The sequence below is a fragment of the Mustela putorius genome, unplaced genomic scaffold (genome assembly GCF_011764305.1).
Source record: "Mustela putorius furo isolate JIRA1106 unplaced genomic scaffold, ASM1176430v1.1 tig00000596_pilon_pilon_pilon, whole genome shotgun sequence".
Taxonomy (NCBI): Eukaryota; Metazoa; Chordata; class Mammalia; order Carnivora; family Mustelidae; genus Mustela; species Mustela putorius.
Genome location: NW_025421428.1, coordinates 16640463 through 16667756, shown reverse-complemented (window position 1 = coordinate 16667756; position 27294 = coordinate 16640463). Strand labels below are relative to the sequence as shown.

At 52.3% G+C, this 27294-nt stretch overlaps 1 protein-coding gene across 9 annotated transcripts in view; it reads right to left on the bottom strand.

Annotated features, from left to right (window-relative positions):
• Positions 1-27294, bottom strand: part of CACNA1B (calcium voltage-gated channel subunit alpha1 B) — a 185349-nt gene that overhangs the window by 139806 nt on the left and 18249 nt on the right. For all 9 annotated transcript variants that reach the window (XR_006607487.1, XM_045082838.1, XM_045082843.1 and 6 more), the window contains exons 4-6: positions 12473-12564; positions 11089-11241; positions 9661-9851 (exon numbers count right to left, since the gene is read on the bottom strand). Coding sequence is in view for 8 of the 9 variants with exons in the window: in XM_045082838.1 (XP_044938773.1) it covers positions 9661-9851; positions 11089-11241; positions 12473-12564 (436 nt within the window). In the remaining variant the exon portion in view is untranslated. The remainder of the gene's footprint in view (positions 1-9660; positions 9852-11088; positions 11242-12472; positions 12565-27294) is intronic.

Sequence of the window (27294 nt, the reverse complement as noted above, 5' to 3'; positions counted from 1 at the left end):
AACAAAACAAATGGAAAACAGAAAAAAAGAAACAGAAACAGAAAGACAAACCATGAAACAGACTCCTAACTATAAAGAACAAAGTGCTGGTTGCCAGAGGGGACACGGGTGGGGGGATGGGTGAAACCGGATGGGGATTCAGTAGCGCACTCATCACGTCGGTCACAGGGTGATGCGTGGAAGTGCTGAATGACTCTACTGTACACCTGAAACTAAGAAAACGCTGTAAAAAATAAGAGAAATCACTTCCATCATGAATGAATGAATGCATGACTACTTTAAAAATTAAATTTTACTTTTGCTTAAATTTTAAAAAGACAGATGACACCAAGTGTCGAGGAGAACACAGAGAATTCAGAGCGCTTGTGCACGCCTGCTGGGATGGAAGGTGCTGCAGCCACTGTGGGAGTCACTCTGGCAGCCCCTCAGACGGCTACACACACAGTTACCACACAATTTAGCAAGTCCATGGTTAGGCAAATACGTAAGGAAAGTGACATATTCCACACAAAACTTGTGCACATTTGTTCACAGTAACGTGATTCATGATATAAAAAAGTTGAAACAATCCAGGGGCGCCTGGGGGGGGCTCAGTGGGTTAAGCCTCTGCCTTCGGCTCAGGTCATGATCCCAGGGTCCTGGGATCGAGTCCCGCATCGGGCTCTCTGCTCAGCGGGGAGCCTGCTTCCTCCTCTCTCTCTCTGCTTGCCTCTCTGCCCACTTTTGATCTCTCTGTCAAATAAATAAATAAAATCTTTAAAAAAAAAAGTTGAAATGATCCAAATTTCCATCAACTAATGAAATATAAACCAAACAGTATACCCACTCAGTGGAATCATATTTGATAATAAAAGCAGTGAGATAGTGCCACGTGCTACAACATGGACAGACCTTAGAAACACAAAGGTCGACATGCGCTATGACCGCATTTAGAGGAAACGTCTGGGATAGATTAACAGAGACAAATATATTCGTGGTTGCCAGGGGCTAAAGGATGGGAGATGGGGGAGGGACTGCGGCGTGATGCTAAAGGACACGGGGTTTCCTTTTTAGTTGAAAAAAATCTTCAAAAATTAGGTAATGTTGACAGCCACACAACCCTATGAACATACAAAAACCATTAACTATATACTTTAAATTGTTAAAATTTATCATATGCGAACTATATCTCAAAAAGGGTTATTTGAAAAAAAAATCCATAAAAGAAATCTCTAGGGCGCCTGGGGGGCTCAGTGGGTTAAGCTGAAGACCTTCGGCTCAGGTCATGATCCCAGAGTGCTGGGATTAAGTCCTGCAATGGCCTCCCAGCTCCGCAGGGAGTCTGCTTCTCCCTCTGAACTTCTCCTGTCCTATGTTCTCCGTCACTCTCTCTCTCAAATAAATGAATAAAATCTTCAAAAAAAAAAAAAGAAAAGAAAAGAAATCTCTAGACCCCGATTATAGAATTCTACCAATTCTCTAAAAAAGAAACAATACCACTTATATAAATCTCTTCTAGAAAATGGAAGAGGAAGAACTACTTCCTAATTCATTTTCTAAATCTTGTATTGTCCTCATACTAATATCAGGACAAAGACAATTCAAAAAAGAATGAAATTACAGACCAAAAGCCCCATGAATATAGATGCCAGAACCCTCGATGAAATATTAACAAATAGCACTGGGCAATATATAAAAATAACTGTATACCATGACACGTGGGGTTTATTCCAGGGATGTCAAGCTGTTTCAAAATCCCAAAGTCAGTCAGTGTAATCCACCACATTAACAAGCTAAAGAAAATATCACATTATCATATGTGGAGACAATATTTTATAAAATTCAACACCCACGCATGATAAAACCTCTCAGAAAGGAGGAACAGAGGACATGCCTCCGTGTGATAAAGAGCATCCACAAAAAACAAAAAAACCTGCAGTTCACATTATATTGAACTTTTTCCCTATGATTCAGAGCATGGAAATAGGATTGTTCCCCCCCTTCGTATCCAACACACCACTGGAAGTTTCAGCTCCAGACCAAGGCAGGAAAAGGAGCCAGAGGGCATAGGAACATACACAGGCCTTGTACGCTGAAAACCACAAAATTCCGATTAAAGAAACGAGAGGGGACCGAGGTAAACGGAGATGCACCATGTTCCAGATCGGAAGGCCCGGCTCGGTGAAGACGCAATCCCCTCAATCAGAACAAAATGAGAAAGATCAGCCTACCTGGTGATTTGTTTACATCACAGCCACCGTGATGAAGACTGCGTGGTTTTGGTGAGAGGGACACATAGGTCCCTGGAATAGATAAAGACCCACAGGCGTCTGCCTGGCAAAGTCAGAGGAACATACAACTCCTGACCTTGGGTTTTGAGCTTATGCCCCACATTGTGTGTAGAACTTGCTTTAAACAGGAAAGCAACAGAAACAGACCCACACAGAACCCAGCCAACTTCTTGGGCAGAGGTGCAAAAGCAATTCCGTGGAGAAAATACAGCTTTTTCAACAAGGGTACGTGAGGACCCAGACATCCGTAAGCTCAGAAAGTAAGGACGGAAGGGAAGACGGCAGAGACGTGGGGAGGAGAGTCTCAGCCTAACCTCACACTTCATATAAAAATTAACTCAAAATGGATGGCAGAGTGCATGTTAAATGTAAAACAATTAAACTTTTGTTTAAAAAAAGTAGACGAAAATCTTCAGAATTTAGGACTAGGCAAAGAGTTTTTATACTCGACCCCAAAAGCCCAATGCACAAAAGGAAAAGTAGATAAACTGGACTTTATCAAAATAAAAAATGATTTTTCTGGGGGAAAAAAATGCTTGTTCTGTGAAAGACCCGGTGAAGACTATGAAAAGTCAAGTTAATGGCTAGGAAAAAATATTTGCAAGTCACATATCTGACAAAGAAATGGTTTCTAGAAGACAGAAAAACCCCACAGTAAAATAACAATCCAGACTGTGGACACAGGGTATGAAGAGAGATTTCACGGAGAAGACACACGAACAGCGAATGAGCACGGAACAACACCAGCACCGTCCACCCTCAGAGGTACGGGCTGCACCAGAGTCACACTCACCAGACGGCTGAAGGTAAAAACAGTGGGAACGTCAGACACTGGCAAGGGCACGACAAGTCGCACACGGCTGGTGGGCGTGTAAAAGAACACAGGCCTCTGGGAAATTTCTAATTCCTTAAAAGAGTAAACATGCAACTACTGTACAACCCAGAAACTGTACTCTTAGGCATTTACCCCAGAGAAATGACAGCTACGTTTGCACAGAAAACCTGTATACAAGTGTGCACAATAGCTGAGCTCTCAATAGCCCCAAACTGGGAACAGTCCAGAGGTCCTGTAACGCGAGTGCCGGGCAGGGTGTGACGTCGGCCACACCCAATAATCCCCACGAATCCCCCAAGAATCACGTCAGTGAAAGTGGCCAACCCCAAAAGTAACGCACATACGGCTCCCTTTACTAACCTCCCTGAAGAGACAGCGATGGCAGATTAGTGGTTCCTGGAGGGGCGTGGGGGAAGGGTAAGAGAGAAGGGGGCGTGGGTACAGAAGGGCTACCGGGGGTCCTGCCGGAATGGAACATTCTGTGTCCCCACTGGGTCAGGCTCAGCATTCTGGTTGGGGTACGAGCCCCCTGCATCTTTAGAGGACACAGGTGACCGCTCCACAGACTTCCGACAACGGCATGTAAACCCTCAATTACCTCCAACAATCCCCGTCTCCCCTGCCGGTCCCTCCCACGATGCCCCCTGGGAGGCTCCCGGCCACAGCCAGATGCCGGCCGCTGTCCTCATCCCACACTGTCTTCTCCGGCACGTTCCACAGTTCTACCTCCACCTTGGACACTGCTCTCGCCCAGTTAGCAGCATCAGACCTGGTTGGTGGCTTTCTGAAAACTGTTTTCCTGGCTCTGCTTCTCCCCAGCCCCTGGTGGTGTTCCCAGCCCGCCCCAGGGGCTCCACCTTGGTCCCCTTGGCCGCCCCTTCCTTCCTACTTGGCTTCTGAACGTTGGAGACCCCCAGCAGCCGCGTTCAAGAACAGGCCGTCCTCGGCCTTCTTGGCTTCTCCTTCTACGCTCCTTGCCAAGACAGTCGCATCCTCTCATAACGCTGAACACTGCCCTGACCTCAGACAGACCCCCTCAGCCCCGCCGTGTCCTCTGAGCTCCCCGTCACACACCCGGCCGTGCACTCGGCGTGTCCCTCCCATGGTAGTGGCTCTCTGAAACAGCCTGTGGCCAAAGCTGGGTCCTTGGGCTCCGCGACCACCCATGGAAACGAAACCGAGCAAAGATCTGGCTCCCAAGTCTCCCTTCTCAAGGAAAGGTACCACCCTTCACAGCGGGGAGGTCACACCCTCTTAGGGTCCTCCTGCCCCGACACCGCACGGCGTCGGCGCCGGCTGTGACACGCAGCCGGCGCCCCCCCGTGTCGGAATGCCCAGCAGCAGCCGTCAGGTGACTGGCCCCACAGACACCCGGAGTCCTGCGCACCCTCACAGACCAGCTTCGCTTCCCTCCGACAGCCCATCTGAACGGTGTGGAGAGCCATGCAATAGATGCAAGGAGTCACGTATGCGGAAGTGCCCGGGTTTTGACCAAGCGAGACTGATTGGCTGACGGCAGACATGGGTGAGCCCGTGCGCACTGCGTGATCAGGGAGAGGGGCGCGTAACTAGAGCGGTGATTGGCCGAGGCGGTGGATATATATATAGTGGGGAGATTGCAAGTGGGAGAGAGAAAAGCGAGAGAGGAAAACGAACAAATAAAGAAGCTTGCCACCCATCACGTCTCCAGGTCGTTCTTGCCGGCGAGAGCGACAAGTGGTGCCGAAACCCGGGAATTCGCCCGCGCCACGGAGAGGTGACGAGGTAGAGCAACGATACGGTAAGGAGTGCACCAATAACTGTCTAGAGACAGGGAGGTTCCCTGAAGACGATTGGAAATATGCTTGTTTTGTAAAGTTCTTCAGGGACGATAAGAAAAAGTTTTCCCGAGATGGGAAACGAGATTGCTAGGTGTAGAATGGAGGGCCCTCTAAAGGATATCCTTAAGGCAAATGGTACCCGTTTAAAAACGAAAACAGCCCGCGCTTTCTTGAGAGAAGTAGGAGAAGTTGCCCCCTGGTTTATAGAGGAGGGGCTCCTGAATATACCACAGTGGGAGCACCTGGGGGAGGACTTGAAACGATGCCCATCTGTAACTTCGGGAACCCTTGCCGTGTGGTCTTTGGTGAGAGTGTGTTTACAGTCTCCTCGAGAGCCCTTGAAGCGAGCAGTGTACCAGGGAGGGGAGGTTCTGGAGCAGGTAAAGGAGGAGTCTCGTAAAGGGTCCTCCCGAGACTCCGACTCTGAAAGTGAAAGTTCGGAAGGACTCTCAGATAGCGAGTTGCAGGACATAGGGGAAAGAGAGGCAGATAAGGAGGAGAAATCTCCCAGTCTCCAGGCATTACAAGAGTTGGAAATCGTAAGACAGCAAGAAAATTGTTTTGTTTTTTCTTGGAGAGTATCAGTTTTGCAAACTTCAGTTGTAAATTCAAAGGGCTGACTTTAGTTCTTCCATGGTAATGGCTTGAATAACATCATCTTTGGGATATTGCACCTCAGCTAAGCACATAAGTTACTCACCAACGCCCGTCTGTGTTAGAGCTCCCTTTCTCTTCATAGTTTTTAATGCTTCTACTATTAACAAGTCATCTAGTCTCTCTTGTGAGTCCCAGAATTGTCTGCTATCAGAATGTTGGAACACCACAGTGGGAGACTCGGCAGTAATAGCCAAGATACCGACGTATATCCCGATGCCAGTACAGGTGAACCCCGACAACCTGCCGGTGCTGCTTCGACATAAACGAGACTTTGGAATAACAGCAGCCATTACTGCAGCTATCGCAGCATCCGCCGCCGCTGCTACTGCTGCCGCGGTAGCGTTGACAACCTCAGTACAGACAGCAGCTGCGCTCAACAACGTCACAGGAATGGTCGCTGAAGCATTGGCTACGCAAGAACAAATTAACGGACATTTGCATGCTGGGATCCTTATTGTAAATCAAAGGGTTGATCTTGTATTGCACCTGTTAGTGAGTGGAAAAAAATGTTACAGCAATCTGTTTCGTTCCTCAAACAGTGGGCCGGACTTGGTGCCATGGCTGTTCTCTTAATCACAGCTAACATACTAATGTTACGTTGGGTGTATGGCCGTGTCCGTCGCAATCAACGACAATAACACCTCATGGTTCAAGCCATGATGGCTCTTGAAGCTGGTACCTCCCCCCAGATATGGCTAAGTATGCTAGATCGGTAGTCAAAGACGGGTAAGACTGATCCCACACCATAGCAACCTAAGACAGGGGCTCTTCGACCAGGGAGAGTACCCGATGATGGGTAAGCATGTGTGCTGAGGATTGGCAACCTAAGACAGGCACGATCCCTGCCATAAAATATAAATAAAAAGGGGGAGCTGTGGAGAGCCATGCAATAGATGCAAGGAGTCACGTATGCAGAAGTGCCCGGGTTTTGACGAAGCGAGACTGATTGGCTGACGGTATACATGGGTGAGCCCGTGCGCACTGCGTGATCAGGGAGAGGGGCGCGTAACTAGAGCGGTGATTGGCCGAGGCGGTGGATATATATATAGTGGGGAGATTGCCTGTGGAAGAGAGAAAAGCGAGAGAGGAAAACGAACAAATAAAGAAGCTTGCCACCCATCACGTCTCCGGGTCGTTCTTGCCGGCGAGAGCGACAGAACGGACTCGTGCTCGTGGGCAGAAATGGGGGTCAGTCCTGCGACGTCCGATAACTCCTGGGTAACCGAAGGCTTTGCAATCACTTCAAGGAGAAAACAGCATCGATCCAGCAACTACGAGTCTAGTCCCAGCTGGCAACGAACTTCATGGCACGCTTTACACCAGGAGCATCTGCTCTCAGCAGCCTGCACTGGGAGGTGGAGGCTGGGCCGTCCTCGCCCCTCCACACCTGCCCCTGCTCCTTCTTCCTCCGTATGCTGTCGGGCTACTGACCCCACCACTATCCAAGCAGGGGAGGGAAAGCAGGGGGGGACAGGCGAACTGTGCCGCGCATGGCACTGTCCCGAGACCATCGCATCTCTCTGGGCCTGACACAATTTCCTGCGGACGCGTCTCACTTAGGACCCATCTGACTCCACTTACTTTTCAAACTGAGGCCAGCCATTTCTCCTCCCGTCGGGGACGCCCCCACCCACCTCCAGCGGCTGTCAGCAGTCCGTTCGGAACAGACATTCTCTGCTGAGACTTCATCATTCCCCTGGTCAGAATTTAAAAGGGCTCCAGGCTGCCCCCACCACTGGGCCACAGCTGGTCGGCGAGAGGCACTCACATCACACACTCTCCTCTCCCGTTCCCAGCAACAAGCATGTTCTCCGTCTCTCTCCGTCCACCCCACGGCTGCAGGCCAATGGCTCTCCCTTGACGCACAGGCACGGTCTCGGGCCTTCCTGCCCAATGACACATCGGAAAGGACCATAAAAGCTGCACTCACTGGCCTGGAAGAGAGGGGTACACTCTCTCTCCAAAGATCCCCCTTTAAAAGCCCCGTGTGATTTCAACAATCCTCCTGTTAGTGTGCAGAGTGGACCCCAATCCTGGACCCTGCCGTGGGCACCAGCCTCACAGCTCACCACCGTCACGGCGTCCTGGTGCCTCACCAAAGCTCCAGAGCACAATCCCACAGCACCTGCATATCTGGCTTCCAGACCTCACCAGGCCTTGCTTTCACGCGGTTCCCCGCTCCTCATCCTCCTCCGTCGTCTTCAAAGCACTGGCCATTGTCAGGCCTTTACTGAAGGCCTCCTGCTCGCCACGGTGCGAGGAACATCTCGGGGAGTGCCCAGAGAGTGGGTCCCAGGCAAACCCCTGTCTGAGGAATCTGTGGCTCTCTGGACCACAGCCTCCTGCCCTAGGGTCAGGCTCCCGTGCAGCCCCTCCCCCACAGGGCACAGACCCACCAGTCTGAGTCACCTGGGCCGAAGGCCAAGTCCCGCGGGCACCGAACGCTGCAGAACCCTGCTCTAGGTTTCTGTTGTTCAGGTGGGGCTGGCGGGGATGTGGCCAGCTCAGAGCTATTTTAGGGTCTGTCTTTGGGAAATTACTCCTTGATTGGCTGCAGGAAAAGAACAGCAAAACCCCTCATACTGCCTTTGTGCCTGTTCCTCTTTTCCTCAGTCGAACAGAGCCTGTTGTGAGATGGCGACTCGCACTCCGAGAGGGGATCTGGCTCAAGGGACGTTGGGCCAGCTTCTCTTAACTCCTCGTCTTCCCTGTGCCAGCCCAGTGAGCGTTTGCCACACGTCTGCTAGATACCCAGTCCTGAGACCTACCCGCTCTCTGTGAACCCACGGAGGAGGCGCAGGGCAAAGGGTCCCATCTGTCCCTTTCCTCCCATCCATCATGCCACCAGACTACACCGCGTCATTTCCTCCCAGGCTCGAGGCTGGGGAGCACAGGGTTCAGGGGCTTGTCGCCCAAACCCCACACCAGCGTACAAGTGGCAAGTTTGGCGTGAAGTGTGTGGTAACACCGGACCCTCCGCCCACAGTACCCACGCAGGGCACACCCACGCCATCCAGAACACAGCCATCAACCAGCTGTGCCTTGCCGGCCAAACCTTGCAAGAGTCCCAGCTTGTGTGTACCTTCTCTCTCTACCTCCCAGAGCCCCTAGGGGCCTAATTTAATCGTGCTCATGCCCTGGGAGCTCGTGGGGCTTCAGTGGGTAGAAGGTAGCAAGGGGTTCATCACACAAAAAAGCAAACAGCATTGTGCTCCAGCGTTCATGGCAGAGTCTGCCAGGAAGAGCTTCACGTGGAGAGAGGCAGGAGCGAGACAGGTCACCAGGCGAGGGCCTTAGACCAGCTTCGTCAGGGGCCCCAGCCCAGACTGCCCCATATACACCACTGTGACAGGCAGGCACTCTCATGGGCAAGACGTTCAAGAGGAAACAGTGCCAGAGAGATGCAGCAGAAGACACGAATGTGCAAGACACACACTCTGACCCCAGGTCCCCAGTATCATCGGAGAGGTCTCCCTGCATGTCGGCTCCGTGCAGCGTGTGGCCCTGCCCTGTCTTCCCCAGGCAGCCTCAGGAGAGGGAGAGGCCAGCAGGCTTCATTGCCTCTCACTCCATCCTGAAAACCCCGCCAGGGATGGCATAGCTAGGAGCTCCCAGCAAGCTGCCACCAGTCCTAGGGGCTGGAGCATATTCAACAAGCTCTCCACATGCCTCAGTTTCCTCCTTGGACAATGGGTTTCTCGAGATGATTCTGTGACTTAACAGGGAGGAGACACTTCATGCGGGGCCTGACAGCGAGCCTGCAGGGGACCTGAGGGACCACGCCGTGGCCACTCAATGATCAGCAGCAGCAACATCTCTAGAAGTGTCCGCCCGGCCCTCAGCATCACTCATACAAGAAGCTGCCCGGAGACTCTAGGACCAAGGCCAAGAGTGTGAGTGGACAGTGGGAAGTTGCTGGAGCCCTCTGAAGGAAGGGGCCTAGATTTCATACTACAGCGGACAAAGGAGCTTGGGGTTGGGCAGAGGCTCCTAGGTCAGATACATCACCCCAAATGAGGCTGCAGGAGCTCCAGGGCCCGTCCACGGCCCCAGGGCCAAGGCACAACTCACAACTCACATTGTAGAGGATGTCGGTCCAGCCCTCCATGGTGATGCACTGGAAAACCGTCAAGATGGCGAAGAGGATATTGTCGAAGTTGGTGATGCCGAAGTTGGGGCCTGGCCAGTACTCCCGACATTCTGTGTCCCCCTCACATAGCCGGGCTGGGGCCTCCTTGCCGCAGGGGAAGTCGCCCACTGGATCTGGATCTGCGAAGAGAAGAGTGAGGCACAGACCCTGAGCCCCGAAACCGCACGTGCTCCCACCCCTGCTGGGGTTCCTGGGTTGCGGAGACCTCATCACGGGGAGGGAGGGGGGCAGGAATCGAGCACCAGTGGGAATCCTCCCTTGACGTCCCACCATCCCTCCGAGCACCGGCTCTCTCCCCAGGCCCACACCTGCCCTCCCGAGCTCAGGCCAACCCTCCCAGGAACTACTCGTCAACCTCTCCTTCTCAGCTAGAACCTGCCCCTCACGGATGAGGCAGGCTCAGGACTTAGGCACCTGAAAATCAAAAAAGTCAAAGTCCTAACATCCAATTCTTCCTACCACTGCCACCCTGATTTCTCCTCTCCCTCACAGCCAAGCCGCCCCAAGACTCCTGACCGGCAGATCCGCCTGTCACTCCGGAGCCACCACAAGCTGGAGTCTGCCACTGCAGTCCCTGCTCACCAGGCAGGTCGGCTCAGAGTCCAGCCAACAGGAACCCAGAGGGTGGCTGGGGGTCACAGCACCCAGGCCTCACAGCCCCGGCCCCTGCAGAGTCTACATGTTTCCACCAGCTGTGATAAGAAGTTTTTTAAAATCATGAATGATTTAAATTTTGGTAAGAGCTTTCTCTGCATCAAGTGACGTGACCTGACAAGTCCACCCAGAACCCCACACATTCTGATCACCTCCACCAAAACAGCCCGTCCGCAGCCATCTCTCTGGATCGTGATATTGGCCTCCCCGAGCCTGTTTCTGACTTTGCCTTCCTGGAGCAGCCTCGCTCAGAGCCCTCCCCTGCCTTCCCGACCTCTCTCAGAATAAGACTCCGAGTTCCCACCACAGCCTCGAAACCTGCATGACTCCCCTCTGCTCCCACGGTCCCTCACCCTGGCCTCTGCACGCACCGGGCCCTGGAACCGGAGCCCTCTGGCTCAGCAGCCGCCCAGCAGTCCCTCTCACTGCTCTGACGGCTGCTCGGGGGCCATCTCAGGAGACAGGCTTCCCAGGCTGGTTTCCGTGAAGCAGGCTCCCCAATTACTGTATTGTCAATTCTCCTTTCGTTTTCCCCAGAAGTTACTATCATCTGTGATCACTGCGTTTCTGTGTCTGCTCAGGTGTCTGTGCCTTCCTGGAGGTGGTGTGTGTCCCCTACTGGCACAGGAGCTCCCCGGTCTGCTGGACTCCCAAGTAGGGCCTCCAGGATGAATGAGTCCGAGGGGCGCAGCCAGGCCTCACCTGTGCTGTTGGGGAAGCAGGCCTTGTGGAATTTGCCCATGTAGAACTCGAGGCCGATGATGGCGAACATGAGGATGGCAAAGAAGAGAAGCAGCCCAATCTGCAGGAGCGGGACCATGGCCTTCATGATGGACTTGAGCACCACCTGCAAGCCTGGACCAGAGCAGCCACGGAGGGCAGGTCAGAGCAGAGGGGGCGGTGCTGGGGCTGGTCGGGGGGCGGGCGGGCAGACCAGCCAGAGCCTGGGCTGGGCAGCACTGGGGGGCGGGGCACAGTGCTGCGCTGGGCACTGTCCAAGTAGGGGATGAGCAGGGAGTACAGGGAACCATGAGTTTGGGGGAACAGCCTGCACTTACAGGGGAGTCCTCGGGTGGGGACCAAACAGGACAGTCCCCGGGGTGGGAGACCAAGCATAAGCCTTGGAAGGAAGTGGACAGAACAATGTCCCAAAGCAGGGGAGAAGCAAGGTGCAGGGTGCAGGGTGTCAGAGTACAAAGTCCGGGGGAGAGAAGTGGACTATGAGGGCTCCGTGGGGAATGAGCAGAGAGTCCTGAGGAGAAAGGGAGGGGGTTGCTGGGAGGGAGAAGCAAAAGATTCGGGAGGCCGAGAGCAAGAGATCTTGCGTACAGGAGTTCCCAACAGACACAGTTCCTTGGGGACAGTGAAGCAGGGGACCCACCCCCAGGAGTGTCTGACCACTAACCCCCAGCACGGGTGTGTCCAGGTCAAAGGAACCAGCACACAGGGAGGCTCAACCCCACAACCCCCTTTCCACCTGGCCCCAGCTCTTAGATACAGGCCTGAGCCTTCGCCTGGCAGGGTCCTGGGGCAGAATGAGGGCTTTCCTGTAGTGGCCTCAGGGGGACACAGCTCTCAGTCCCTGCCCACCCGGGGTTCTGAGAAAAACCCAACCCCACGGTAACCCTGGCCCTCCTGCCTGGCTCCTTGAGCAGCAGAATCCAAGAGCATGTCTTAACCTGGCCTTGGGTGACCATGGCCCTGCCGAGCCTAAGGCAAAACAGGGGGTCTCTTGCAGCCTCTGGCTGTCTTCTCAGGCACCAGCCCACCCGCTTGCTCAATCTCTCATCTGTACCTTAACCCCAGAAAACAAAGCAGAGCTAGAAATAGAGCAGAGAATGTGAAGAGAATAAAGCTTCCAGCTGGGGAAGCCAAGTCAAGGCAAAAGAACTGGGCCACTCTCTGGGCTTTCCCAGAGAATTTCAAGGCTTCTTCACACCTGGTTCCCGGGGGGTCAGGAGCCCTGAGCTTAGAGCCAAAGGGGTCCCTGGTTAGGCCTTAAGTGTGTTCCTTGGCTGTGGTGAGGCTTGGGGAGGAGGTCAGGAGCCCAGGCAGGCTTGGGTCTAATGGCTCTTCCCAGACTCACTCGGAATCCCAGACACCAGCTTCAGGGGCCTGAGCACACGCACAGCCCGCAGGGTCCGCAGGTCAAAGTCAGTGCCAGCCGTGGCCAGGATCCTGGCAGGAAAGAGAAGGAGGGAACTAGAGGCTTCCGTACTCAGGTAAGAGAACCCGTTCCCCACCCTCCACATCCTTTCTCCCAAGAACAGGGACACCATATCACTTCTGTCCCCTACTGTCCAAACACAGGGCAGGCACAGGGTATGGGACCTGCCAAGCAGGAAGGGTCAGGGACTGAATTCAGGCGTCCCCACAGTAATGTCAGCAACAGCTGCTTCCAGCGCGACCATCCCTCTGGCTCGAAGGAATCACCCTGAGAGGACCCTTGGTCTCTGACGACTGGCCTGGCCTTGAATCTGCCCTCCAGCTAAACCCAAGCCAGAACCAGGCCCCCACACCAACCCTAGACCCATGGCAAACGGCCTCGAGAGACACGGGGACGAGTGAAACGGGTAACGCGGAGGCTGAGCAGACACACACACACTCTCTTCCCCTTCTCTCAGGGGAACAGCGGTGTGAGGCAGGGGAGGTGGAACAGAGGCTTCAGGGACTCAGGAAAGCCGTCATAATCAGTCCGTTGGCAGAAAAACATATTCTGATGCCTTCTATTTCAGAAAACAAAAGATCTGAGAACCACCTCGCAGCACGGCACGTTTCTCTGCTCCCTTCATACTAAAGTTCAGTCAGGGGCTCAGTACTGGGTCTGACCTTACCTTCCCATCCCCGTTAGGCTCACCCACACCGCTCCCCTGAAATGCTGTTTGAGCCCGTACCTTGCCAACTCTGGTGGTCAAGTCTCCTGCTCTAAACGGTTCCTTCTCCAGCCTTTGGCCAACTCTCTCATTTCCCTTGAACTCCCCAGGAGCCCCTCCAGGTCTCGACGGCCACCTTTGCCTTGTGCACCAGACTTGGGAGGTGGAAGCCCCGGGGCTCTCTCCCAGCAGCATCTACCCCTTGGCTCTGAATGCCACAGCGTGCTTTCCACTCCTAATCGCACAGCTTTAACCCAAATCTAGAACTGAGGACTCATACATCCAACTGCCCTTTTAACCTTTCCACTTGGCTATCAGAAAGTGTATCAAGCATTACATAATTAAAGAACCATTTTTTAAACGTTAATGTTTGAAAGTGTTGAAACATGAACTTCTTTAGAAAGTTCAGAGCCGCTACACTGTGGTGACTAAGCGTTGATTCCTGCGGCAGCCTTGCTTCTTCCCCAGCTCCCACTCCTCGTCGATGTTATTTCAGCCAAAACCAGGGCTTCCCTGAGTCCTCTCCCCCCTCGCTCTACACACCATGCACCAACAGTCCTGGCGGTTCTGCTGAATGTGTCCCGGATTCTTGGTGAAGAAGGCTCTGTGCTCCCTGCTCGAGATACATGGCAGCGAGAATAGAATTTGAGACAGAGCTGAAACTCTCAGTGGAAAAAAGAAATATCTGTTCAGACCAGAAGTCCAGAGCACATGAAGAAACTCAATGCTACGAGAGACTTCCAATTATCAAAACTGACTACTGGAAGATTAACTTTGTTCTGACAAAATTGACACATATGAAACAAACACAGCCAGAAACAGGTCTGCATCTGAAAGACTAGCCAGTTTGGGCAACAAAGAGCAGTAACAGTGATAATAAATCACACTCTGGGCTGGAGACATGGTTTGAGAGCATGAGTGATTTGGAAAATAGTACACAGACTAGTACTGAAGAACTCGCCCGCAGACATCAAGAAGTCAAAGAAGGAATAAGAGAGAGAAATTAAGCAAAACGGAGGTCAGATCATAAGCTCAGCACACATCCGGTGTGAACTGTGGAAGAGAACAGGGCAGAGGGCAAAGAAGCAACATTGGAGGAGGTAGCAGGTGAGAAATTAACAGAACTAAAAATGACCTTTTAAATCAAAAGTGCACTACAAGTACCCATTGAGTAAAGAAAATACATCTGACTAGAAACAGGGAGGAATGGCAGAACATCAAGGATAAAAAGACAGCCTTAGAAGTTGCCAGAAAGAAAAAGAAAAAACAAAATATCTTCTAATAGTGAAAAAGGATAATTGAAAAGAAAAAGAACTTCACTTTGGCAAAAATACGTGCCAGAAGGCAATCGAGTTATACCTTCCAAGAGCAGCAGAAAGTAATGGTGACCTTAGAACTTTATATCCAGCCAAACTGTCAATGAAGAGTGAGGGCAAAATAAACGTATTTTCAGTGGCGCCTGGGGGGCTCAGTTGTTGAGCCTCTGCCTTTGGCTGGAGCCATGATCTCAGGGTTCTGGGATCGAGCCCCGCATCAGGCTCTCTGCTCAGCGGGGAGTCTGCTCCTCCTGCTGTGTTCCCTCTCTCACTGTCTCTCTCTCTCGTCAAATAAATAAAGTATTTTTAAAAAAATTTTTTTTAGATATAAAAGAAGTCATCACCCCAGATTTCAACACAGTCAAAAAGTCAAGCAAAGCTCCTCTCACAGGAGGAGGGCTGAATACCAAAACTCAGTAAGGCTACCTAAGATTAAAACAAAATTAGCAGCTTTGGGACTCCTAGGTGGCTCAGTCAATTAAGCATCTGACTCGGTTTCTTCTCAGGTCATGATCTCAGGGTCATGACACAGAGCCCCAAGTTGGGCTCTGTGGTGGGCATGGAGGATGCTAAGAGTTTCTTTCCCCCTCTGCCCCTCCTTCCACTCACACATGTGCGCGCGCTCTCTCTCTCTCTCTCTCTCAAATGAATAAGTCTTTAAAAAAAATCAGCAGCCTTGATATACCACAGAGTTCTAGTCTTCTACATCTTTCCTATCTCACCTATCAAACTCTGCCCCTAACAAATAAAGAACAGGGGCACCTGGGTGGCTCAGTGAGTTAAAGCCTTTGCCTTCGGCTCGGGTCATGATCCCAGGGTCCTGGAATCCAGCCCCAGTCGGGCTCTCTGCTCAGCAGGGAGTCTGCTCTCCCGCCCCTGCCTACTTGCGCCAATCTCTGTCTGTCAAATAAATAAATAAAATCTTTAAAAAAACAACAACAACAAAAAATAACGAACAAGCCTTTTTTGAGTACATGGGAATATCTTTCAAAACTGCCCATGTCCAAGATGCCTCGGTGGTGCAGTCAGTGCAGAGGCATCTGACGCTCAGGTCTGATCTCAGGGTCGTGAGATGGAGCCCCGTGATGGGTTCCAAGTTCAAAAGGAATCTGCTCGAGTTTCTCTCTCCCTCTTTCCTGCCCCTCCCTGCCTTGAATAAATAAATAAACCTTTTTAAAAAGAGAGAAAATTACCCATAACCTACATTACAAAAAAGCCTCAGCAAATTTCAAAGAATTAGTAACACATTATCACACTTCCGCTATTCAATAAATGTATTTAAATGAGAATACAAACATAAAAACACACTGCAAAAGAAAACTCATATGTATAGAAACCCTCAAAATGCACAACTAAATAACTCATTAACTAAAAAGTAAAAAGACAAATTACCAAATAATTAGAACCCATCAACAACGAAAATACCACATATTACAATGTATGGGGTTCTGTGAAAGGGATGTTTAAGGGGAAATTCATAAAGTTAAATGATTGGTTTTTCTTTTTTTTTTGAAGACTGAAAATAAATAAACCAAGCACAGATCTGTCTCAAGAATCTTAAAAAAGAACAGAAGAGGGGGGCGCCTGGGTGGCTCAGTTATTAAGCATCTGCCTTTCAGTTCAGGTCATTATGCCAGGGTCCTAGGATCAAGCCCCGCATCAGGCTCCCTGCTCAGCGGGGAGCCTGCTTCTCCCTCTCCCACTCCCCCTGCTTGTATTCCTGCTCTCGCTGTGTCTCTGTCAAATAAATAAATAAAATATTTAAAAGAAAAAGAAAGAAGACTAAATTTACAGAAAAGAGAAAAATGGAAATAATAAAGGTAAGCATAGACACGTTTCAAACAGAAAATAGAGAAATAACAGCTGAATCTGAAAGTTGAAAAAAATGAACAAGCTTCTGGCAAGAATCATTCAGGAAAAGAGAATGTGCACATATCTGAACACACCTGTACACAGATACACACATGTATAGAAACACACGACACCTGCATACCCATACATGTGTACCGTGATATATTCACATAGAGGGGACATAACTGCAGACAGGAGAGATTTTAGAATTGCAAAAGAATATTACTAACAATTTTATATCAATGTTAAAATTTTGATGAAAGGAATATATCCCCCCAGAATGCAATTTTTCAAACGTAACCAAAGAAGTAGAAAACCTGAACAAACCGCAAATGACTGTATTGGTTTCCTATTGCTGTGTAAAGACTTGCAACAAAGTTAGTAACTTGAAATACCACCTGTTAGCTCACAGCCCTGTAGGTCAAAGTCAGGGCACACCGCAGCTAGGTTCTCCGCTTAGGGTCTCAGAAGGCTGAGATCCCGGTGTCAGCCAGTTTGTACCCTCATCCAGAGACCAATCTAGGGCAAGTCATGCTTCCTAGCCCCTTCGTGCTGTTTGCAGGAGTACGGAGTCCCACTGTCTCGCTGTCAGCCCTCAGCTCCTGGCAGCCACGCTCAGGTCCTCGCCCCCTGGCCCTCAAGAGTCCCTCTCACACCTCTAAACACTCTAATTTTTTATGAAGGGCTCAGTCCCTTTAAAAGGGTCACCTAATTAGGTTGGTCCTTTTCGGTTAACTCAGTCAACTGTTTGGGAAACTAACGATGGACGTGAGATCATACCCATGACCCTTCCCACACTACGGGGAGATGAGCACAGGCAGGGACGGGATCCTTGGGGGCTGTCTCAGAATTCTGCCTACCAAAACCATTCATAAAACTGAATTTGGATTCAGGTTTCCTCTGGCAAACATCAGATCCAGACTATTGTACAAACGAGTTCCATGAACATCCAAAAAACAGATAATTTCTATGTTATATACACTGTTTCGGAGAATAAATATACAAGAAAAGCTCCCCAACTCATTTTATGACGCCCGTATAATCTGGATATCAAAACTGGAAAAGGACAAGAAAATGTTGTACATATCTCAATTATGAACACAAATCTTAAGTTACAAAGCAGAATAACACTCAAAAGTCCGTATTTCAGGAGTATATAATGGCCAGCTGAGTTGGCACAGGAGCGTAAGAATCGTTCAATAGTAGAATAACAATTAAAAATCAAAATAGAAACCATATTATCCCGTCAAAAATTTCAGAGAGGGGCGCCTGGGTGGCTCGGTGGGTTAAGCCTCTGCCTTCGGCTCAGGTCATGATCCCAGGGTCCCGGGATCGAGTCCCGCATCGGGCTCCCGGGAAGCCTGGGTCTCCCTCTCCCACCCACCGCCCCTCCCCCCCGCCCCCTGCGCCCCCCACCCCCCCACCCCCGGTCGGCTTGTGTTTCTTCTCCTGCTGTGTCTCTGTGACATAAAGAAAATCTTTAGGGGGAAAAAACTGCATTCTATACACTTGCAGTGAATAAACAAAAAGGGAAAAATTTTTAATTCATTTACAATAGTATCAAGAAGGAGTGAGACACTTAGGAATCCAACCGACCAAGGTGAAGGAAGTCCGAGAGCGCCCAGCAAACGTAAAGACACCCGTGTCTCGGGGCCGGAGCCCAGTGCCCGCAGCGCAAAGCGAACTGGAGGCCGCGCAATCCTCCCTGTCAGAGCCCCGACGACGCTGTTTGCGGAAATAGAGACATTCCTCCTAAAATTCACATGCAGTCTCAACCCCCAATAAGCGAGACAGTCTTGAAAGAGAACAAAACTCAAAGACTCCCGAGTTACTGCGGCCCTACAGGGACCAAACGGCGCGACCCCGGCGTGAGGACGGACCGACGCACAGAAGGGCGGGACTCGGCAGCCCTCAGCTCGGTCTCCGGAGCGCGACGCGCCCCACGCGGAGAAGACGGTCTTCGGACAGACGGCGCGGGAGACGGGAAGAGCCGCACCAAAGAGCCGTTCGCACGGACGCGACTCGGAGCCGGCGTCGCTCAGCCCCGCGGAAGACCCTGAACTAGGACGCGGGGGGCGGGGGGGCGGGGGGGCAGGAGACAACCGTCGCGGCACCGGATGTGGCGATGACTTCGCGGCTGCGACACCGGGAGCAACACGCCGCCCTGTGCCAAAATGCAAAACTTGGCGCGTCCAAGGGCCGTCTGGAGAGGGTGAAAGAGCCCTCAGAGCGGGAGAAAACGCTTCATCTGGGAAGCCTGGTGTGCAGAGCGCACAACTCAACAACAAAACTGAATCCAAAATGGGCGAATGACTTGAATGACTATTTCTTAAGGAAAAAAAGGCACGCGAACGGCGAAAACATACATGAAGAGATGCTCAGGGGGCGCGCGGGCCGGCGCGGCGCTGAGGCGGCACCTCACGGCCACCGGCGCTGAGGCGGCACCTCACGGCCACCGGGACGGCCGCCGAGGAGGGCGCGTGGCGGGCGCTGGGAGCGCGGAGCAGCCGCGAGCCGGGCACGGCGGGGCGCGAAACGGACACGCCGACTGACGCGGGGAAGCAACGGCGCGCGCGAGCGCCCCGCGACCGCATCCCGCGTGAGGTCAGGCGGCTCCGGCCATGGCGCGGGCATCAGGCGAGCCCGCCCGTCGCGAAGGGGCGGAAGCACGAGTTGTGACGTGATGACGCGCCCGAGGGCACGAGCGCACACGCCGTGACGGACACGCGCGGTGCAAGTCGGGACATGCGCACGCGCGCCGGCCGCACGGCCGCAGGTCACGAGGGGCCCGACCGAGGGAGCGTCCGCAGCAGGACTCGGCGCTCACTGCGCGCCTCTTTCTCCAGAGAAGCACCCGCCGCTCCGCAGGGGAAGGCCGCGGGGGGCGGGGGGGGGCGCGCCCGGGGCCTCCGTCGTTATTTCTGTATGTTTTTGAGGGAGGGAGTGAGAGACAGCACAAGAGGGGAGCAGGCCAGAGGGAGAAGCAGCCGCCCCAGGAAGCGGGGAGCCTCACGTGGGACTCGACCCTCGGACTCCAGGACCACGACCTGAGCTGAAGGCAGTCGCTTAACCGAGTGCCCCAGCGCCGTCCGAAGCCATTCTTAAGAGTGCCGACAAGCCAGCATGTGTCGGGGATTCCCTTTCAAATCAGACCATGAAGTAAGAACCCGCGCCATTGTTCTCACTTCGTCTTGTTCGAGAGTCCAGCAAACACAAGAGACATGAGAAAAAAGTAAGGAAATGAGATGAAACTCCCAGGAGCGGGGTCGCAGCCGCCCCCGACGCGGGCCATCCCAGAACCGCAGCAGCCACCTCGCCTGGGCTAAGACGAGGAGCCTGGCCTGGGGGCGGGGGCTGTGAGAAGCCCCATGGGCAGCCCGGAGGTCACTGGGTTTGGAGGCCCGCCGGCCAGCCGCGTCAGCTTGAACAGCACGCTGCAGGCTGCGGGACCCCCAACTTCAGCTTCTGCAGAGGACAGAACAGCCTGGGGCCGTCAAGGGAGAGGACAGCAGAGTGAGACCAGAAGCATCGACAGAGAAGCGCAGGGAACAGCCGCCTGCAGGTGTGCCGCACGGAGGCCGAGAAGCAGCCACGGCCGGCTGGAGGCGCCGCCGGAAAGGCAAAAGCGGCCGACGGCACCGGGGCCCAGCAGCCTGCCGAGAACACAGGCCTTCGAGCTAAAGGAACCCAGACGCCCCTGCTTGGAGGTACTGGGACACCCAACACTTCAGTCACTGGCATCAGTGAAGACAAGCCACCTAGAAGCAACTGGAAAGTGTGAGTGACCTCCACCAAGACGACCACCGCATCTTATTTACAAAAAGGGGGAGCACTGAATAAAGGTGAGATTTACTGTAACCCTGGACAGACAGATGAAGCACACGAGCTTAGAATTTGACTCTCTCTCCAGAAATCAACGTAGAGATTCTCAACAATTGAAGCTGTTCCGAAAGGAATTTTTTAAACTACAACAAATCAACCTCGGAATTTATCTGGAAAACTAAAAAGGCAAAAAAATTGAAGAAAGGCTCAGAAAAACTTCAGAAAAGAAAAGCCAAGAGTAAAGGACTCGTTTAATGAGATACGAGAGGCTTCCTTGAGCTCAGCAACCGGACCACACGCCGATGAACAGAGCAAGGGCCAAGAGGGTTCAAATCAGAACACGGACATAGAGACTGCTCTGCGCAGAGGCACGAGGGGTCTGGCAAGAGAGGCGCAACCAAACAACAGGAAACTGAGCCACGGTCAAGCCTGATGGACAGAGGAAACACACCACCATCCACCTTTGAGGCCTTGTGCCTCAGAAGGAGTCCAAGGTGGGGTGAAGATGCGCACGTGTTTTGGGGTCTTATCTGTAAAAGCAAAATGGGAAATAAAGGACATGTCCGACAAGAGAGTGTGGCCGAGGCCCGTCTACACGAGGCCCCCATGAGGGCGGCGGACTGTGGTGGGAGCAGGGTGCCCTCCGCATCCCCGACACACAGTCCCAATTGTGTATTTTTAGGACCTACGCACAGAAAAAGCTTGGGAAAAAAATATTGCAAAATATTCGCAGTAGTAACATCTCAGGACAGCCTGTGAGCCACTGTTTTTACTCTCTCCTATATCCACATTTTCAAGGGAGAAAGTCAATGTCTTTTTACTTATATAGAAAAATGTCCTTCACTGAAATTAAGAAATACAGAATAATAATAACATTGACAGACATTACACGAACAGTAACAGAAATGTAGTTAGAGCATGCATCCCTGAATTCTGCAAGAATTTCTTGGTGCCTTCCCTTCCCGAAGTCTTGGGCTCTAGAAAAATCCTGGAAAGCGAGGTGGTGACGTGAGCCAGAGAGGGAGGTGGGGGTGGGGTGTCGGCTCTCCTCCCCTCCAGGACCAGCCAGTGCCTCCTTCCAGCTCCACACCTAGCCGGGCGCCTGGCAGGAGTGCACGCTCGAATGTGCTCCTGGAGCAGCACTGAAATTTCCAAAACGAAATGGCCAAGGATCCAAGAGTCACAGACACAATTTAGTAATGTGCGAACATACCCCAAATCACCAGTGTTGGAAACTGAAAGGTAAGGCGGCCGTGAGACAGCTTTACACCCAATAAATTAACACGAGCTTTAGAAACGTCACATCCCGTGGTGGCGGCAGGCAGGGGGGTGGGTGACTCTCAGGATTGGAACAGAACCAGCAGGAATTGTAAACGACGCTTCCCATTTGGTTGGAAAACAACTTGGCAAAATGAAATGCACATCGTGTTTAAACACTTTTCACCAGGCCACTCTGTGAGCGTGTCCCGTTGGAATACTGCACCAAGGCATCGCGGCATCTGCTGGGGAACCCAGACGGGACATGTCCACACTCGGCAACACAGAAACGCAACACAACACCAATACCACAGTGAACAGGACACGGGGAGGCCATGCAAAGGGTAACAACTTCAGGGAACGTGACTGACGCATGTGACAGGAAAGTCACCAGACACAGAGGGCCACATCATGTCTGACCACATCTGTCCAGAGCAGACAAATCCAGGGACAGAAAGGGGACCAGAGGGGGCCAGGGGCTGAAGGGGAGAGGGAAGGCAGACAGGCAGGTCTCTTTGGGAAGCTGATGGAAATGTTCTCAGATTAAGTTGTGGTCATGGATGTAGCACCCTACGGCCACGCGAAAAGCCACTGAATTATATGCTGTAAAAAAAGAACGTCGTGGTATGTGAATTTTACCTCAGCATGCTGCTCTAGGAAAAGAAAGAGATATGTGAACTATGATTCAAGTGTCGCTGACACATGAGGATTTGAGCCCCAGAGCACATAGAAGCCCCCGATGGCGACTGTCGCCCAACTCCCAGGCCCAGGTCCCCTTCTGCACGGCAAGTAGAAGGGGGTAAATGCACCGGGTTGTATCCACAGCCCCCTGCGGAGACCCGCTCTTGCCCTGGCACCCGGGAGGAGGGGGTATTCCCCGAGGCATTGTGGCCTCAGGGGGCAGGACTCCCACAGCTGCAGCCTTGGCCTCGGTCCCTGAGCCCCATGCAGGAACTCACTACATCCCCCGCGACCCCGGGGTCCCAGCTGAGGTCTCTCTGCTTCCCCACAGCAGTCTGTGCATAGTCTCTGGGCTCACACCCCAGCCGGAGCCAGCGTCTGAGGCCTGACCCAACCCAGCCACACCTCACGAGGCCACCCATTTCCGAAAATGCCGAGAACTGCCAGAGGCGACCAGGAAGCCACAACAGCTATGTGTCTGAGAGGATGTAGCATGACAGAGAAGCCACCAATGTCCCCAGACATAATCCCAATCTAAACCCTAACCCACATCTTGGGGCTTACACCTTGCCTGCCCCTCCCGCGCTCGCACCCTACGTCCTCCTGCCCCTGCCGCCTGTGCCAGCCCCTCAGAACGTCCATGCTGAGCCTGGGGGGAACCACAGACCTGGTGTGGCCCCACAGCCCCCAACCTTATCAGCCCGTGTTCTGTTCTGTTTGGGGACACCAACAGAGCCAGGACCACAAGGCTGGTGATGACAGTCTGGGGGATTCTGCCCTGCTGGGAGCATGCAAAGCTCCCTGAATTCTCACAATGGTCCCTTAGGAGGGGGACAACTGTCATGCTGTTTGATGATGGTAGATGGTGTCCTCTGTCCAGCCCCAGGCCAAGCGGGCAGCTCTGAGACTTCTGTCCCATCAAGCCCAGCAAAGGGAGCAAATATAGGGTGACCACTAGTGTCCGGTGGCCCCAGCCAGCCTCAGTCCATGCTGCTGACCCAGCACAGTAGCCACAGACACCCCCTGGACTTCTGGAAACCTCAGGGCAGACGACCCGCAGCTGGAAGGGTCTGGAGTGCAGGGGCCTGCCTGCCCCCTCGGATGCTGCGATCCAGCAGTGGTGCTGAGCTGAGCGAAGGTCCCGTCCCAGCCAGGGCCTGAGCCAGGCAGCATTTCAGGGGCACCACTCAGCCCCTCCGGGAAGGTCGGGCCCTGCCGAGGCTGGGGGTGCTGCGGCCGCCCCCTCCACCCCGACGCGGGTGCCCCAGATTCAGCAGGGCCCACCTGGAGGAGCCCAAGCCCCCAGCCACCAGAGCCAGGGTTCCAGCCCGAGCCCGCCTCCTCCGGGTTGCCAGACTTCGGGAAGACCCTGCGTGTCTGCGACAAGACAAGAACAGCGTGAGGGTCCCTGGTGAGGCTGCCATGACAGAGCGCTTGCAGGATGTGCCCAACGGTATCAGCACCACCAGCAGCGGAAGGGCCGGCTCCAGCCTCCCAAGAACCACCGAGGACCTCTCTGAGGCCCGGCGAGGCAAGTGGCTCCAGGCGGGACCGGAAGCTCTCCACTGGGAGAAGCGTCCACACCGACATACCCCTGCCTCAGCTCACACTGGGGAACTTGGGGGGTCTCCAGGCCAGGACCCGCCAGGTAGCTGCCAAGCCAGCCAGGCCCACAGTCCTGACTCCGGCCCAGGGACACCAGAGCTGAGCTGGCGGACGCATGACAGAGATGGCACCGTCTCCAGGAACTGCTTCGTCACGGACTTTCCAGGTGCTGGCTCTTGCCCAGGAGGCTGCTGGCAGTTGCCATGGAGACAGCCTGTGGGTCTTGGCCAAAGAGGCCTCAGTAGCCCCTCAGCCTCCCAGCCCACTCCCAGCCCAGGGCCTCCCAGGCCTACCTCCCCTGCACCAGAGGCCCTGAGACGGCCCCAGACCCAGGCAGCCACGGGCTGGGATAAAGAAGGGCTGGGCCTGGCACGTGTGAGCCTCCACCCTGGAGAACACAGCTGGCAGCAGACGGCACTCACATGTTATTCAAACAGAAACCTGTGGGCTGTCTACTGGGTGCCAGGGCCATGCAGAGGTCAGCAGCATGACCCCCATCTTAGAGGAAGAAACTGCAGTTCAGAGACACATGCAAGTGTCCAGGCTCACAGCCACAAAGATGTGGGGCTGGGACACTAGCCAGGACCTTGTGCCTCACAGTGACACACGCCGACACGTGCTGGGGTCAGCCCTCCATGCAAGAAGGGTCAGAGTCTCTGCCTAAAGCACAGAAGAGTCCAGACACATGTGGCCATTCTCCCGTCACTTCTCCTCAATGGGCTACGGGACAAGCAGGGACCCTGCAGAGCAGACGGCAAGGGCTACCAGCCCCAACCTCCCGAGGGTACAGCAAGCGACCCTCGCAGGGATGTGCTATATGGCCCCTCAGCTGACCTCCCTGACCCTTGCCACCCCGACCTGCCCGGGCAGAAGGTGGCCTCTCAGGTGGGCATCTTGTTCTTGAGCTGTGCAGCTCAGAAGAGACCTACTGCTTCGGTGAGGTGCAGCAAAGCCCAGTCAGTGACATCACCATGACCTAGGACAGTCACAGCAGCCAGAGACACCCTGGGAAGGGAGGCCTTCAAGTGACCAGTATCAGTGACTGTTAAGGGTCAGAGACCCAGCTCAAACAGGGTTAGATGAAATCCTGTCTCAGAAACTAGGGAAGAAATGTCCAGGTTTCAATCAAAACTCATCCAACAGGGGCACCTGGGTGGCTAAGTGGGTTGAGCCTCTGCCTTCGGCTCAGGTCATGATCTCAGGGTCCTGGGATTGAGCCCCGCATCGAGATCTCTGCTCAGCGGGGAGCCTGCTTTCTCCTCTCTCTCTCTGCCTGCCTCTCTGCCTACTGTGATCTCTGTCAAATACATAAATAAAATCTTTTAAAAAAAATAATTATTAAAAAAAAACTCATCCAACAAAAAACCGGGAAGATCTCAAACTGAATGAAAAGAAACAATCCGTGGATGCCAACGTGGAGATCGAACAGATCCTGGAAAGACCAGACAGAGACACTGGAGCCGTTAAGATAAACATGCCTCCACAAACACAGCAGACATGCTTCAAACAAACAAACAAAAAGACACAAAGTATCAACAAAATCAAAGATACGAAAAAGAATCCTATAAAAATTTTATACGAGGGGTGCCTGGGTGGCTCAGTGGGTTGGGTTGCTGCCTTCGGCTTGGGTCATGATCTCAGGGTCCTGGGATCGAGTCCCACATCAGGCTCTCTGCTCGGCAGGGAGCCTGCTTCCCTCTCTCTCTCTGCCTGCCTCTCCAACTACTTGCGGTTTCTCTCCATCAAATAAATAAATAAAATCTTTAAAAAAAAAAATTTTATACGAGGGGCACCTGGGTGGTGCAGTCTATTAACCATGAGACTCTTGATTTCAGCTCAAGTCATGATCTCACAGTAAGGAAATGGAGCCCCACGTCAGGCTCCAAGCTCAGCAGTGAGTCTACCTGAGACTCTCCCTCTCCCTCTGCCTCTGCCCCTCCCCTCCCATGTGCAGTCTCTCTCTAAAATAATAAATCTTTTTTAAAAATTACAACTGAAAAATACAATAACCAAAATGAAAAGCTAAGAGGATGAGCTCGATACCAGAACAGACCAAGCAGGAGAAAAGGAGGAAGAGGGAGAGAAGATGGAGGAAGAGGAAGATGAGGAGGAAGAAGCTGTGAAGGAAGAGGAGGAGGAGGGAGAGAAGAGGGAACCGCAAAGACCTACGGGACATATTAATATATCACATTCCTGGAAGGAACGGGAAGGAAGGTAGGGCTAGACAGGCATGTAATTATAACAACATAAGACGGAAAACTTTCGAATTCGGCAAGAGGCTTAAACCTACAGATTCAAGAAGTTGCATGAATTCCAAATAAGATAAACTGAAAGATAGCGACAAGATACATCACAAACTTCTGAAAACCAAATTAGGACACCAGAAATTTGAAAATGGGATGAACTCAGTGGTAGGTAACGGGACTCTTTTGTGAGGCTGTTGTGACTGTTCTCGTATCAGCCAGAGGCCTTATTCTTGGAATATTAGAGATGGAGCTTTGTAACACCTACATCTTCTAATTATTTTTTATTGTATTTTTATTTTTTTGCCTACATCTTTCAAATGCTTAGCGAAATATATAATACAGAAAGAATAAAAGTTGCAACATCAACTTTTACTGAATTTTGGGAGCATGTGCATACATGTGCATACATTCAGTTCTCTGAAAACTTTCATAATAAAATGATGTATGTGCACTTTATTTATACATTTAACATAAATAAATAATATCCACATACATACGTGTATAGATCTACTCCTGAAAATAGCCAGAGAAACAGACTGCCTTATCTGTCAGGGGAAACAATTCAAAGCACAAGGTTTCTCCTCAGGAACCCGGACAGAAGGAAGCACACAGTATTTTCCGGTGCTGAAGATAAAGAAGTGTCGACCCAGACAGCAAAACCCAACAAAAATATCTTTCAGGAATAAAGAAATCAGGACACTGTCGGATGAAGAAATATTAACAGAATCTGTCACTAGCATGCCTAGCCTGAAAGAAAGACGAAAAAAAGTGCTCTAATAACAAAGAACGTGATGGAAACAAGGGATCACTGCCCATCAAGAAGGAGGGCTGATGCGAAGAATTAAAACGGGGTAAAAACCACACAATTTCGTTCTTTCTCTGAGTTTTCTCAGTTACGTTTGACGGTTGAAGCAGAAGTCACGGCATATCCTGATGCATTTCTAACACAAGCAGGGGATGGGACGCCTGGCTGAGCATCTGAGTTTCAGCTTTGGCTCAGGACCTAATCTCGGGGTCACGGGATCGATCCCCACACTGGGCTCTGCATCAGGCATGGATTCCACTTGAGAGCCCCCCTCGCTCTGCCCCTGCCCCACACCACTCTCTCTCGCTCACTCTCTCTATATGTATATATAAAGTAAATAAAAATCTTCAAACACAAGCGGAGGAGATATTTAAGAGAATTACAAGAAGGGGAAAATTCCTATGTTCGGCTTGAACTAGTAAAATGACATCAACAGACTGGTAAGTTACATG